This window comes from Dasypus novemcinctus, chromosome 11 (genome assembly GCF_030445035.2).
Source record: "Dasypus novemcinctus isolate mDasNov1 chromosome 11, mDasNov1.1.hap2, whole genome shotgun sequence".
Taxonomy (NCBI): domain Eukaryota; kingdom Metazoa; phylum Chordata; class Mammalia; order Cingulata; family Dasypodidae; genus Dasypus; species Dasypus novemcinctus.
This window is the reverse complement of record NC_080683.1, coordinates 85,305,146-85,318,896: the sequence shown is the minus strand read 5'-3', so window position 1 is coordinate 85,318,896 and position 13,751 is coordinate 85,305,146. Positions and strand designations below refer to the sequence as shown.

Here is a 13,751-nt window from a genome sequence, read left to right as displayed (position 1 = left end):
AGTTACAAGTGTTTTATTTGTAGATCCACTGAAGTTTAGCAAGAGTTTAATTTAGGGAAAAACTGGCCCTAAAATGATATAGCAGGTCAAAAACCTGTTGGCATAAGCTCGTTTGTTTATTCATCTGCTACATTTTGATGGTCCGCTATGTATCATCCACACATACAGGTCGTGCTAGATGGGACTATAGGAAGACTCAGACATAGCCCTTGCCCTCAAAGAGCTTATACTCTGGAGGAGGGAGACAAATAAGCAAGAGCCTCAGTGTGGACTGGAGAGTGCCTTCGTGAAGGCACAGGGGCCTCTGGGAGCAGGCAAGGACGTCTAAGTCAGACTGTGTGTCCTATCAGTATGAGCATTGTGTAAAACTTCCTGTAAGTCCCACAAAAATTGGGGGAAATGATTTCTACTTTAAAAGAGAACTTATTCTAAAACAGTTATTTTATTTTGAAACCTAGAGTCTGAAGAATACACACCCATCCAAATTTGAAGATCCTATACTAGTTCCTCTTCAAGAATTTGCATGGGATCAATACCTACAGGACAAAAAAAGGGTAAAGAGTATTTGGGGCCTGGGGAATATTGTCAAAGATCAAAGTTTTGCTTGAATTATTCATTTTTGCATTGATACGGAAAAGCTGACATGGTCATTTTAGTACAACTAAATTTTCTCTAAATGATAGACTTTTCCTACATTTTTTCAATCATCTTACCAGGCTGGATTTTTTTCTTTAAATCCTGGAAGTCATGTGGTAAAGGTAAGTGTTAGACTCTCAAAGCTGCTATTTCCCTCTTATCCTGCACATCGCTCACACTTTCTGTGCCACCCTGCACCCAGGTTACTGAGGCCTGACACTCTTCCTGGCCATCACCCAGAAGGTGTCGGTGTTGTGTAGCACTGGTGCAGCAGGGGGATTTGCGTGGGGCTCTTGCCTAGGGGAGCTCTGAAGACTGATACCAAGTTCCCTGTCCTGGTTGAAGCTTCCTTCTCTGTATCCCTCCTTCTCACAATACCCTTGGAGAACCCCAGACCCTAGAGTTAGCTGAGCTTAGGTCAGGGATGGCCGGTAGTTTTCCTCTTGGCCACCAAGCCCGATCAGTCAGTAGTGCTGTCTACAGCACACTGTGAGAAGGATTCCAAGGTTGCACCCTGGCTCAGCATTGTGTGTCACGTTGGGGTGAGGGTGGCCTGGGATCTGCCTCCTGCTAACCACCCCTGACCTAGTTCTGTAGAGAGTTCCTGTTCTGGTTTCACTGCATCACTGTATCTCCCCAATGACTGATGAAATCCCAATTTCCCTGACCTGAGCCATTTCTGTTGCTCTTTGCCCATTTGCACAAGGACGTCCTGTGATCCTGTGATTCAGTTTCATGTAGATAACAATACTTTATGAGAATGTTTCACTTTCTGCTCAGTCACGTGAAAGGTGCAAGAGACTGTGTCCAGAATACCAATTATTAAGTCTCATCCCATTTTCATGGCCATAATGTATTTCCATTAGGATACAAATGGAATAAGAGCAAACACTTATTTGGTGTTTATTATGTGCTAGGCACTAGTCTAATCACTTATATATTTTAATTTTAATCTTTACAACCACTAGGGTGACCAGTTGTCCCAGCTGGCCTGGGACTGGGAATTTTACAGGTTACAAGAATTTCAGGGCTAAAACTGAGACAACCTTGGGAAAACTGGGGACAGTTAGTCACCCTAATAATCCTATTGATTTTTAGATTCTATTACATCCTCATTTTACTGGTGAGAAAAGTGAGACAGTTGAAAATAACCAGCCCAAGGTCCAAGGTCAGTAAGTTGTGGAGTCAGGATTTGACCCCAGCTAGTGTTGCTCCAAAGTCTACATATGGTTATATTGCACACTATAACCATATTTTATCTCTAACTTCTAATTGATTATATACCACTTAGATGTTTTCACTTAATTCTTTACAAAAAATTTTTAATAACTTTATTTCAGATTTAAAAAATTATTTCAAATAATTGAATTATTTCAAATTCAATAAGTTATAGATGCATTACTTCTAAAAAGTTCTGGCTAGGCACTTTCATCTTATCTAATCTCAACTTAGTTCTTATCATCAAACTTATTACTGCCTACCTCTGCCTTCTGCCTTCTGCCTATGGGTGAGCCGTGATCTCATGCCCTTGCTTTGTGGTTTGTGCCAGCTGCCCTCTATATTCCCACTGTGAAGACTGGCATGGATTCCATTCTCTGATTCCCTTCCCTTTTCAGCCTGGGTTACTGACCTTGATATATTTTGTGTTCTCTTCCTTCCTTTTTTCTAGTTAATGATTGCTGCTTTTTTCCATCTTTTATATATTCCTTCTCCTTTCTTCCTTCTCTCTCCCACCCTCATTCTCTGGATACTCATCACCTTACCCTTTTCTTCCTTTTCAGGCCAAGTTTTTATCCCTGTTCAATGTAATCACTGTGTCCCATTGTGCTTAGCATGTATGAGGTCTCAGTGACTCAGCTAGTTAGGTTGGGGCTGGCCTTATGCTTCTGCAAAATGTAGAATGGATGGAACACACTTCATCTAGGAGCTTAGCACTATAAAATAGTCGGAAAAGGTGAGTTCTCTTCCTCACTACCCCTGCCTGTGCCCTGGAAATCCCTCTTGTTCCTCAGGAGGATTTCCTTACCTGATCCCCTTCCATCAGAAAACCATTCTCTTTATCCTTTGCTTTAAAAACCATGTCTTACCCAGAATCTGTTACCTTTCCAAGTATGCACACAGCAAAATGTGCTTTAGAAATGAAGCCAGACACGTTTTGCTTTCAAGTTAATATAACAAGTATGCTATGCAATTACTCATCTTCGATTATTAAAAATTTTTTTATTAGGAGGTACCAGGGATTGAACCTGGGACCTTGTAAATGGGAAGCAGGTGCTCAAGGACTGAGCTACACCTGCTTCCAGATTATAACATTTTAATATCACTTTTTTGACAATTCTTTGATTTTAGTGATGTGAGTCTTGAAAATAGTCTTAAATTACTTTTTTAGAATGAAATTCTAAAAGATTGCAAATCAATCTATCTATCTATATCTATTTATCTATCTATCTATGTAAAGATTTCATGCATAAAGACAAGTTAAATCCTAGAGTTGATCCCAAGCTCTGACTTATGGGTGTTTATCAAGTTTTTTTCCCCCTTCATTACATTTTTCTTTTATTTTTCTTTTTTATCCTTTTCCTTTACAGGAACTCAAGGGTGAAACCTGGGAATACTCTTCCTATGTGATGTGTTTTATTAATGATCAGCTCCTGGGTAATGCATTTGACCTGCAGAGATGGGCCAGCAAGAAGTGGGATTTAACTGATTTTAAGCCCCCTGCACTTTATGAAGCTCTTACTGTAGATTATTCCAGCAAATTCTTAAGAGACACCAAGGCAAGTTACACTAATTTTTTTAAGAAAAGTCATGGGATCCTTGATGATTTATATTGATTGAGCATTAATAATTGATATACTATCAAAGGGCATATAAATGGCTAGGAAACTAGGTTTTAAGCCCTCAATGACCTTATAATCTAGTTGCAAAGGATTATAGTATGGCAGAGTAGGGCTTGGTAGGGTGTAAGCAAGCATATTTCACAATGGGAAGGTTGCACAGGGAGAACATCCCTGTTCAAATACTTCTCCTTCCATCGGAGATTTATATTCATTTATTATCACCCATTTTACAACATAATGACTATCCCCTCCAGAGAATATTGAGCCTATCATGCTTTCACCTTTAGTATGAAATATTTTTATTAATTCTTTCTGACCTCTACGTGAGAGTTGTTGCACTAAGAGAATGAGAATTTTTATTGAGATGGAAGGTGCCATTTTAAAGCGTAAGCATGACACATACTTGGAAAGAGCAGGCCTAGACAGGGTGTGGCAATGGGGAGGCTTCTATTGGCAGGGGACAGTCATGAAGCCTGAGGTCCAGGGGGACAAGAGACAGACGTCAAGTTGGGATGGCAGGAGAGGTAAAAGTACTTGTAATTTTGCTCAGAAACCTCCTTGGAGCAGCAGCTACCATATGCTGAAAAGCTTTCCATTCCCTTGGTGATGACCCAGTTCTAGGATCTGAGCTGTGCAAAGGCTGAGACCTTGTCTTGCTCATTCTTGTTTAACCTTTGCCTCAAATACAACCTGAAACCTATTAGGCGCTCAGTGAATGCGTGAATAAACATCACACTTTGGAAATACTTGAAACTCTGGGGTATGGAAGAAATTTGAGGCGGCATTGCAGTGATCCCCCAAAGGAAGAAGGTCTGGGACTCCATGGTGTACTCTGGCAAGGCAGGGGACATCAAGGAGGCCAAAATTGGTGGGAAAAGTGGCTGGGAAATGTCATTCAGGATTTTTGGTGCTGACAATGCCAAGCTACTCTGATTAACTGAAGGAGAAAAGGTATTTATTTGAGAGATAGTTGCTACCTCATAGTTGACAGGGAAGCAAGTAGAGAACCGGCTTCGGAAAACAGGCAGGAACTACAGGAGGCCTGGCAGCAGGAAGACATGGCCAGAGCCAGTTCCCAGGGCTTCCTTCACCTTCATAACTTCTCTGCTCTACTGGTGCTTTTGGGTCACTCCCTGGAGATCCGTGGTCCCAGGCAAGAGCACAGGAAGGGTGCTTATCTCCTCACACTCTGCTGCCCCAGGTTGGGGGCTGGGAGAACCTGGTCCCTTTTGCTTGTATGGGGTGGTTGTAGAGAGGAGTTGCTGTGGGGAATTCCCCAAATAGGAAGGGTATTCAGATGTTAAGTAGGAAAAAAAATCCCAGGCAACAGAAATCCCAAACTACAGAAAGGTTGTAGTCAGATTATGAGTGATTGTCAATTCTGAACCAAGGAGTTGGATTTTATCCAGGAGCAAACTGAGCCAGCAGATTCTTTTGGAAATAATTTTTAGGGCTGTGCAGAAGCAGGCTGGAGTGGGGAGAGACCGGTGGCAGGCATTCATACAGGAAAGCTGCCTTAAGAGCCTGGACTAAAGAAAATGAAAACCTGAACAAATTAGTGGCAGTGAGGATAAAAACCTAGGACCCAGAGAAAGTCCCTAGATGTTCATGCAGAGGGTGGACTCCTTGCTGAGTAAGAGGCTGTCTTTCACTTCTGGGTTGGAGTGATAAGCGAGACAATTATGTTTGCATGTTTGGCTGTAGACAGCTGGAACATTACCTTGTATTGCATTCATTTGATCTCTTTTTACTGAGTTTTCAGAATTACCTGCTTTTGACAATGTATTAATGTACAGGGAAGTTTAATGATGCCCAAATGGATTTACTCATTTAATGAGTTAACCATGCTTTCCAATATATTCTACATTTCTGTTTTTCTAGTCCTATTTTCCCTTCCATGCTCTGTGAAGTTTACTGTATTATTTATGCTTTCCATTCTTTAGTTGCACTGTTCTTTTAAAATTAGCAACTTATAATACAGAAACTGAGAGATACAATAAATTAATTATAAATAGTATGGATGTAATACTTCCTTCCTGGGTGCCAGATAGCAGAATATTATTTCAGTCTTTAAGTTAATAAAAATAGAAAGATTAGAGTGACATGAAATAATGATAGTGAGATATTCAAAAGTAAATCCTTTGTTTCCTAGAATCTTAAGAAATAGGGCAAGACTAAGGTGGCATTTTTGTGTGTGAGAATGGTACCTGAGATCTGAAGTAAACTGTTAGATGCCCTACCTGCTAAATGAATGCTACTATGATGAAGACTAGTGTTTTCATTTTGGATACCTTGTTATAGGACTATACAACATCTTGCAAATGTTTGCTGTCTCTACAAGAAAGGGTGTCAGTTGAAAATAGGAGCAAGGGGCATCTGTGAACAAGAGGGTATCATTGAACATACTCAAAAGCAGAGCATGCTCCTCCTCCCAACCCCTGGTGCTGCACCTCCTGTGGATATAGTGGCATAATTTCCCCATTCAGAAAGGATGTGGCCTGCCTTTGGTTAGCTGATTTCTGCTGTCTCTGAAAATCTAGGGGACACAGTAACCAAATTCATGACATTCACGTTGGATTTTTGCCCAGAACTGCTCAGGAAAGAAAAAGAGAAGTAGAGGAGAGTTCCCAATCTGTTTCTTTTCCCAAGGGGACCGACTAATATTCCTTTCCACACTTAGTTCATCAGGCTACATAGGCCATGTGCTTTAAGCCTTAAGTGATAAGTTAACAATATTTAAAGTGTCACTACTGGGGAAGCAGATTTGGCTCAACGGGTAGAGTATCCACCTACCACATGAGAAGTCCAGGGTTCAAACCCAGGGCCTCCTAATCTGTGTGATGAGCTGGCCCACATGCAGAGCTGTCGCGCACAAGGAGTGCCATGCCACTCAGGGGTGTCCCCTGTGTAGGGGAGCCCCATGCACAAGGAGTGCGCCCTCTAAGGAAAGCTACCCTGAGTGAAAAAAGTGCAGCCTGCCCAGGAGTGGCACTGTATACACAGAGAGCTGATACAGCAAGATGACACAACAAAAACAGACACAGATTCCCGGTGTCACTGACAAGAATATAAGCGGACACAGAAGAACACACAGCAAATGGACACAGAAAGCAGACAACGGTGGCAGGGGGGAGGGGGGGAATAAATTAAAAATAAATAAATCGTTAAAAAAAGTGTCATTGCTGAAGGGTTTTAAAAATTGTGTTATTTAGGCTATAAAGACTTGCCGTAATTAAATGACAGAAACTTTAAGTCATTCATTTTAGTTTTGCTGTTAAGTTATTCACTGTTAATACCAGGAGAATCTTACCACTGAAAATATTTTATCTCTTAACTTTATGGCCATTTACACGCTTTTAACCTGCATTATCTTTTTTACTCCCTAATTTTAACAGCATGATTTTGTGTTCTTGGACATTTGTATTGGTTTACGTCCAATTGGAAGATTGATTTTTGAGGTAAGAGGTTTCTGTTGTTTTTGATTTTTAATAAGTTGGGAGAAAATCTATAACTGGTAAAGTGTTATATATTTAACCTCGGGAACCTTTTTTCTTTATTTTGTAGCTATACTGTGATGCATGCCCCAAAACATGTAAAAATTTTCAGGTCTTATGCACAGGAAAAGCAGGGTTTTCTGAAAGTGGCATAAAGCTACATTATAAAGGTTCACTTTTTCATCGAATAGTACAGAATGGTTGGATACAAGGCGGAGGTGAGTTCAAAATCTTATATACAATGCAATTGCAACATCAAATCAAAAAGTCCAAAATTGTGTTTATCCATCTTTGTGAAATACATATAGAATTAGAATTAATATATTTAAAGGATGTTTCATATGGCCAAATGATGACTCTAGGTATTCATGTTAAAATAAATCTAAAGTATGACTGGGAACATTCTAAAAATAAAAAGTATTACAGGAAGGTAGCATAATGATATTTTATCAAAACTTAATTTAAAATGCTTAATTTAGAGTGCTTAGAAAATATACTGCTGTAAGAAACGTACCAAGGGTAGGAGTTTGTAAAATAGAATACATGGAAAACTATTTCTCACCAAATAAGTTTATGGATAGCCACCATTTTTATAAGTGAAAAATAAGATCTAAAGGATTTTGGTTTCTATTTTTGTTCTTCAGACAAGTCCTTTGACTTTACACAGACTAAGTCCCTTATGACAACAAAAATTAAATTTTGGAGGCCTTTGGGAAATATTCCTTACAGAATAATCAGGCAGCAATTTAAAAATAAATTGGCTCAGTGTAGAAGAAGATGTACTTGAACTTGATGAAACATGCATAGACTTAAATTAATAATGTTTAATTATTTTTGTACAGCCTGGAACATTCTGAGGCTAATGAGGCAGAATATGTAGACTTATTCTGAGTATTTGCATATCTAAGTAAAGCAATTATTTTTCCTTCTGTTTCTCCAATCCGAGGTATCACAAATACCACCATCTAACTTTGTTGTTTTCCCACTTAATAATAGTGTTTATCTTCTCACGCCAATAAACATAAATATACAAAAAGTTTAAAGTATACCTAGTTTTCCCATCATATTGCTACACCAAGTTATTTAATTCCCCATTGGTGAACATTTCAATTGTTTTTAATTTCTTGTTATTAAACAATCCTCATGGGGATTTGCAACTAGTTAAGTGTTGACTCCTGTGCTAAGTTCTCATATTCCATGTGGTTTGGATTTATGTTGTTTTTGGTTTGCTTTTGTTTGATTCCCTTAGAGCAAGATTTGGGAAAAGTAGGCCATTTATATATTTACTTACTTTATTGAGGTATAAAATTTGAATATAGTAAAGTGTACAGATCTTGGGTCATGTTTTTCAATAGTGAGACAGCAATGTTAAGGACAGTTTGGAAGAAAGCTGATTACTAGAGTCAAATCCAAACTCTGATACATACACGTTGTACCTCCTCGGACAAGCCGCTTAGCATCTCCGCATCAGTTTCTCAGTCATAAAATGGAGCTAATTATAACACTATCACAGGGCGTGGTGAGCATTCAGGGGCTTGGTATATCCTGACGTCTCCCTCTCCCTCGCTCTGCTCCAGGTGCACTGACTTCCTTGCAGTTCCTAGAACACATCCAGGCTATATCTGCCTTGAAATCTTCCATTGTCTTCTTTGCTGCCTGGGTCACACTCCTCACCACCACCACCACCCCCGCCCAGCTATTCCTTCACGTATCCCTTTGCTTTACCTCCTTACCCATTTCCCTGAAGTTCATCTCAGCAAGTACTTATTTGACCACGCCATTTAAAACTGCTCCCGCCCTCTCCCCAGCCCTTCCCCGTCTCTACCATTCTCTTATTGCCCTTACCCTGTTTTATTTTTCTTCATACACTTTTCATCATCAGACATACTATTATATATTTCTTAGTTAATTTATTTCTTCACTATAATATAAGCTCCATGAGAACTTCTGTTTTTATCTATTTCGTTCACTGTTGCATCCCCAGGTTCTAGTACCATGCCTGGCATATACTGGGTGTTTAATGAATATTTGTTGAAAGAAAGAAAGAATGAATGAACAAATAGATAGTTAAACAAGAAACATGTATATTCTGTTCGTTTCTTAAGTACAGAGTTAAAGAAGATATCAAGTCGTTAGAGCATTTTGGTTAGATTCTCCTTAGAGCCTCTGCAAAGCCTACTGCCTTCAGAAGTCTTCCTTGATATATAACTTGATATGGTTTAGCAGCAGCAGCAGCCACATATTGAGCATAATTATGATGACACTGATGAGAATGAGAGGATGCATTCCTTAAGCACATGATGCTGCCTGATATTAATGGCCATGAATGAAGGAGCGTGACACTCTGCCAGTCACTGCACTAAGTGCTCTTCATTATTTCATGTCATTTACTCTTCAGAAGTGCCTGTGAGGCAGTTATTATTAGCTCTGTTTATATCAGGGATTCTTAGCCTTTTTTGTTCCACAGACCTCTTTTTCAGTCAGGAGAAAACCACAGACCCCTTATTAAGTCTACACTATACTGTGTATTATTTAATAAATATATCACACCTGCACCAACACGTCCGCACAAGAATAATGTTTTTTGAATTTCAATTCAAGCTCATGGACCCCTTGTTAAAAACCCCTGGTTTATATGAACAAGGAAATAGTCTTGGAACGGGTAAGTAATGTCAAGATTTAAATTGAGGTCATCTGACTTTAAAGTCTGCTTTTAACCACTATTCTGCATTCCTGAGTTTGTCAGCAGAGGTATAGACATAGTATCAGATATACAAGGCTGAATTCAAGGGGCCGGGTTATGGCCACAAAAAAATAACACTAAATAGTGATTGAAATGGTGCAAGAATAAAATGTTCACCTGGGAGATGTGAAGCAGAGAGAAGTAATGTGGGTGGACGTTGGTGGGTGGCAGGGATGGGGCAAGGGAATGTGACCTGGTATTTAGGCAAGTTAGTAGGAAGGGGAACCGCCTGGGACGATCTCCCTGCTGAGCAAAGCAAACTCAACTGCTTTGTTCCCAGATTTTGCTTTCCGCCATTACTGCAAGAGCTGCTGAAGGCTGTGAATTGGGAGGAGGTGGGGGAGAGGGGCAGGGACAGGTGCGAAACAGAGTAGGGTTGGAGACTTAAGGCTCATTAATTAACTTCTGAATCAACGTTATAAATAGTATAATTTAAATGCTCCATGTTCTGCCCTGAACTAATTCTTTCCATGTGCTTGCTGATGCATCAGATTCCTTTAAATTAGCACAAGCACTTTAATTACATTATAAAAGAACTTAATTTCCAAAATAGTGGGTACATAAATGAGTTATCACTATAGGATTCCAGGGAATGAAAATTTGAACCATAATTCTTTTTAGAGAATTTATTTTTATTCATATTCTAAAAAAGAATTTACTTTTCCTATTTCATCCCTTTATTTTAATCTTTTTTTTAAGATTTATTTATCTCTTCCCACCCCCTCCTTGTTGCACTTGCTGTGTCTGTTTGCCCTTGTTGTGTCTACTTGTCTTCTTTGTTTCTTTTAGAAGGCACCAGACCAAATTCAGGACCTCCAATGTGGGAGGGCAGTGCCTAATCACTTAAGCCATCTCTACTCCCTGCTTTGTTGTGTGTTTCATTGTTTTCCCTCTTGTTGTCTCTTTTTGAATCATCTTGTCACATCAGCCTGCCTGTCGTGCCACCTCGCTGCCCTTTTCGTCCTCTTTAGGAGGCACCAGGAACCTCTGCTCCTTGCATCGTTGTCTCTCGTGTTTTTTCTTCTTGTGTCTTTTGTTCCATCATGTTGTTGTGTCAGCTTGCTGCGCCTGCCTGTCACAGCAGCTCACTGCCTTTAGGAGGCACCAGGAACCGAACTGCAGATCTCCCAGGTGGTAGGCAGGAGCCCATCACTTGAGCCACATCCGCTTCCCTAATCTGCGTTTTTTCAAAAAAGCAAGACAAACTGGAATATACTGTGAAATAAGCAGAATGTATATGATCACACTTTCTTTACTTCTTGGCTACAATTATAGGATGGTTTTTTTGTTTTTTGTTTTAAGGAGGTACCAGGGATTGAACCTGAGACCTCATACATGGGAAGCAGGCGTTTAACTACTGAGCTGCACCCACTCCCTACAATTACACTTTAATGTTGCATTGTTTCAAAGGCTTTGTATTATAATTTCACCTACCTCACAGAGTTATTATGAGAAAAAAATGGACCTTGAAAGTAAAGTTCCTTAAAAAATACGAGTGAAAACATTAAAATATTTTCATGGTGTAGATGTTGCACAACTAGGCAACTTACTCCAGTCATTGTTATAGGTGGAATCATGATTTGAAGCATCTTTTTTCCCTCCCATTACTATACTCTGTAACTCTTTTTTGGTCTCTGAATTCTAATTTTTATTTATTGCTCTTTCTCAGATATAGATGCTGGCAAAGGAGATGGTGGAGAGTCAATTTTTGGACCAACATTTGAAGGTATACATCTTTAAATGCTGTCAACATGTATTAGTCAATTATTCAGATTTATCAGAACCGCATGGTATTACAACTTCAAATAACGTAGTGCCTAGAATAATACACATAATAAAAAATGGAAGTTAAAAATGAAAAGAAAAAATAAAAGCAGTCCAGAACAGCCTTATGCACACATTTTTTTCACTTGCCTAATTATTGTTATTTCTTTTGGAAAAATTGATAGAATTAGGTTTGTAAGGTCAAAAGGAATTCATATTTTTAAGGCTTGTAATTTGCCATGCTTATATATAGAATTGGTACTTTGGTAATCATCCTATTAAGACTTCTGTAAGGGATTCTGGAATGATGGTGGTAGTGATAGGATAGTTTTTGATTTTTTCTGAATAGCAACATAAAAACAGACAAAATAATTTTAAAATAATAATAATAAAAATATTTAATATTAAATAAGTAGAAAAATTTAAACCCATGGATAACTTTTACAGCAAAACTAGGTGACAATATATCTACACAATTCTAAGATACAAATGGGCAAAAGGAAAACTACCACAAAACAGCCAATAAATCTGCGTAGTATTAGCATCTTTGTGGGAGAAAGCAGGGCATTTGATGCACCTAAAAATAGGAGAACCCCAAAATAGTCAATAGTGGGTGAGTGCAAGGGGCCTCCAGAAAAATTTGAAGGAGCTGTGAACTCTCAAAACTGACCTAAACAAGGTTCTCTTCCTTGGGACAGTCTTCACATTGAGGAGAAACTGCTGGGAATGGAATACAAATTACACAAGGACAGTAGTGATGAAAGAGAAGGTCTAGATAAAGAAGGAATGGGAACCAAACAGGAAATCTCAGAAAGCAAACTACCATATTTTTGAACACTATGTGAATACAGCATAAGAGGGTGCTTGTGAAGTTAGAGAAGCTATCCTCCTTCTAAAGCCAGTCTCCTGAACATTTAGGAAAACTAATTTTACAGAAAACTGAACAAAAATTTCAAGGTTAACTCTTATACATGATTATGATAAGAAAAAAGAGAATAAAGAGCAGTGAAACATCACTGAAGATAATGAAAGACGTGCTCATAGAACAGATCAAAACTGTAACAGTCTTTCAAAATAAGCTAAAAGACATTAAGAAAACGGTACATGACATGAAAGGACTCATAATTCAGAATTAGAAAAACTTAGACATGAGGTGACAGGACTCTGGAAAGAAATAGCAGTAAATTTCAGAAATGAATAAACTAAAGGGCTACATGAGCAAATATACACAACAAAGATGTGTTTTAAAGGAAGTACTATGTGAGAAGAAATAACTGTTTAAAAACCTTAGAAATGAAGAGATAAAAAGGATTTACGAGAAAGTGACAAATATTAAAGGTAGAAACAGAAGATCCAACATATGAATAATAGGTATGTCTATGGAGTTAAAATTACTCAAGGGAATAGAACAAACACTAACAATTGAAATTGAAGAAAACTTTCCAGAAATAAATAGGATTTGATGTTCTATATCTTGCTTGAGGTGGTGGTTACACAGCTATACGTGATTGTCAACATGCATCAAACTGAATATCTAATATATATTCATTTTATTGTGTTTATACCTCAAAAATATATGTAAAGGTAGCAGATGTGGCTTAAGCAATTGGACACTCACCTCCCACATAGGAGGTCCTGGGTTTGGTTCCTAGTGCCTCCTAAAGAAGATGAGCAGACAATGAGCAGACAGATGAGGGAGCCATCTCGGGGGAAGGGAGGAATAAAAATAATTAACAAAAAAAACCACACACAAAATATATGTAAAAAGAACTATTTGAAAGAGAACACCATGTACCTGGGAATATTGGATCAGAACAACCAACACTACCAAGATATGTTTTAGTTACATCATTAGACTTTAAAGAAAAAGAAAAAATTTTTTGGACAAAAGAGCAAGTGACTTGTAATGGAAAGAAAATTAGATTGTCATCATATTCTCTGACAGGAACACTTTATACCAGAAAATGGAGTAACATATTTAAGACTGATGGGAAGGCAGTAGGAACCAAGGAATTTACATCCAGCCAAACCAACTTTGAATCATAAAGGGCAAAAGAGTTAATGGCATGCAGGAGTTCAGAGAAGTGTGTTGCCATGAATCCTTCCCAAGGAATCTATTATAGGATGAGTTTCAGACAATCAAAATGACAAGAGAGACCTTGATACAATGTCTGGTGCTGAGAATTAATCATGTATTTACTTGAGCTAAAATTCATCGAGGATGTATAAGTCCATATGCTTAGGCATTATAAAGATAGTCTATTTAAAAAATGG

General features: G+C 38.5%; 1 protein-coding gene across 4 annotated transcripts in view; it reads left to right on the top strand.

Moving 5' to 3' along the window:
* PPIL6 (peptidylprolyl isomerase like 6) overlaps positions 1-13,751 on the top strand; it is a 41,615-nt gene that overhangs the window by 2,548 nt on the left and 25,316 nt on the right. For 3 of the 4 annotated variants that reach the window (XR_009188011.2, XM_004468399.3, XM_012529003.4), the window contains exons 2-6: positions 459-554; positions 3,225-3,413; positions 6,872-6,934; positions 7,041-7,188; positions 11,383-11,439. Coding sequence is in view for 3 of the 4 variants with exons in the window: in XM_004468399.3 (XP_004468456.1) it covers positions 459-554; positions 3,225-3,413; positions 6,872-6,934; positions 7,041-7,188; positions 11,383-11,439 (553 nt within the window). In the remaining variant the exon portion in view is untranslated. The remainder of the gene's footprint in view (positions 1-458; positions 555-3,224; positions 3,414-6,871; positions 6,935-7,040; positions 7,189-11,382; positions 11,440-13,751) is intronic. The other variant, XM_012529001.4, reaches the window with a different exon arrangement.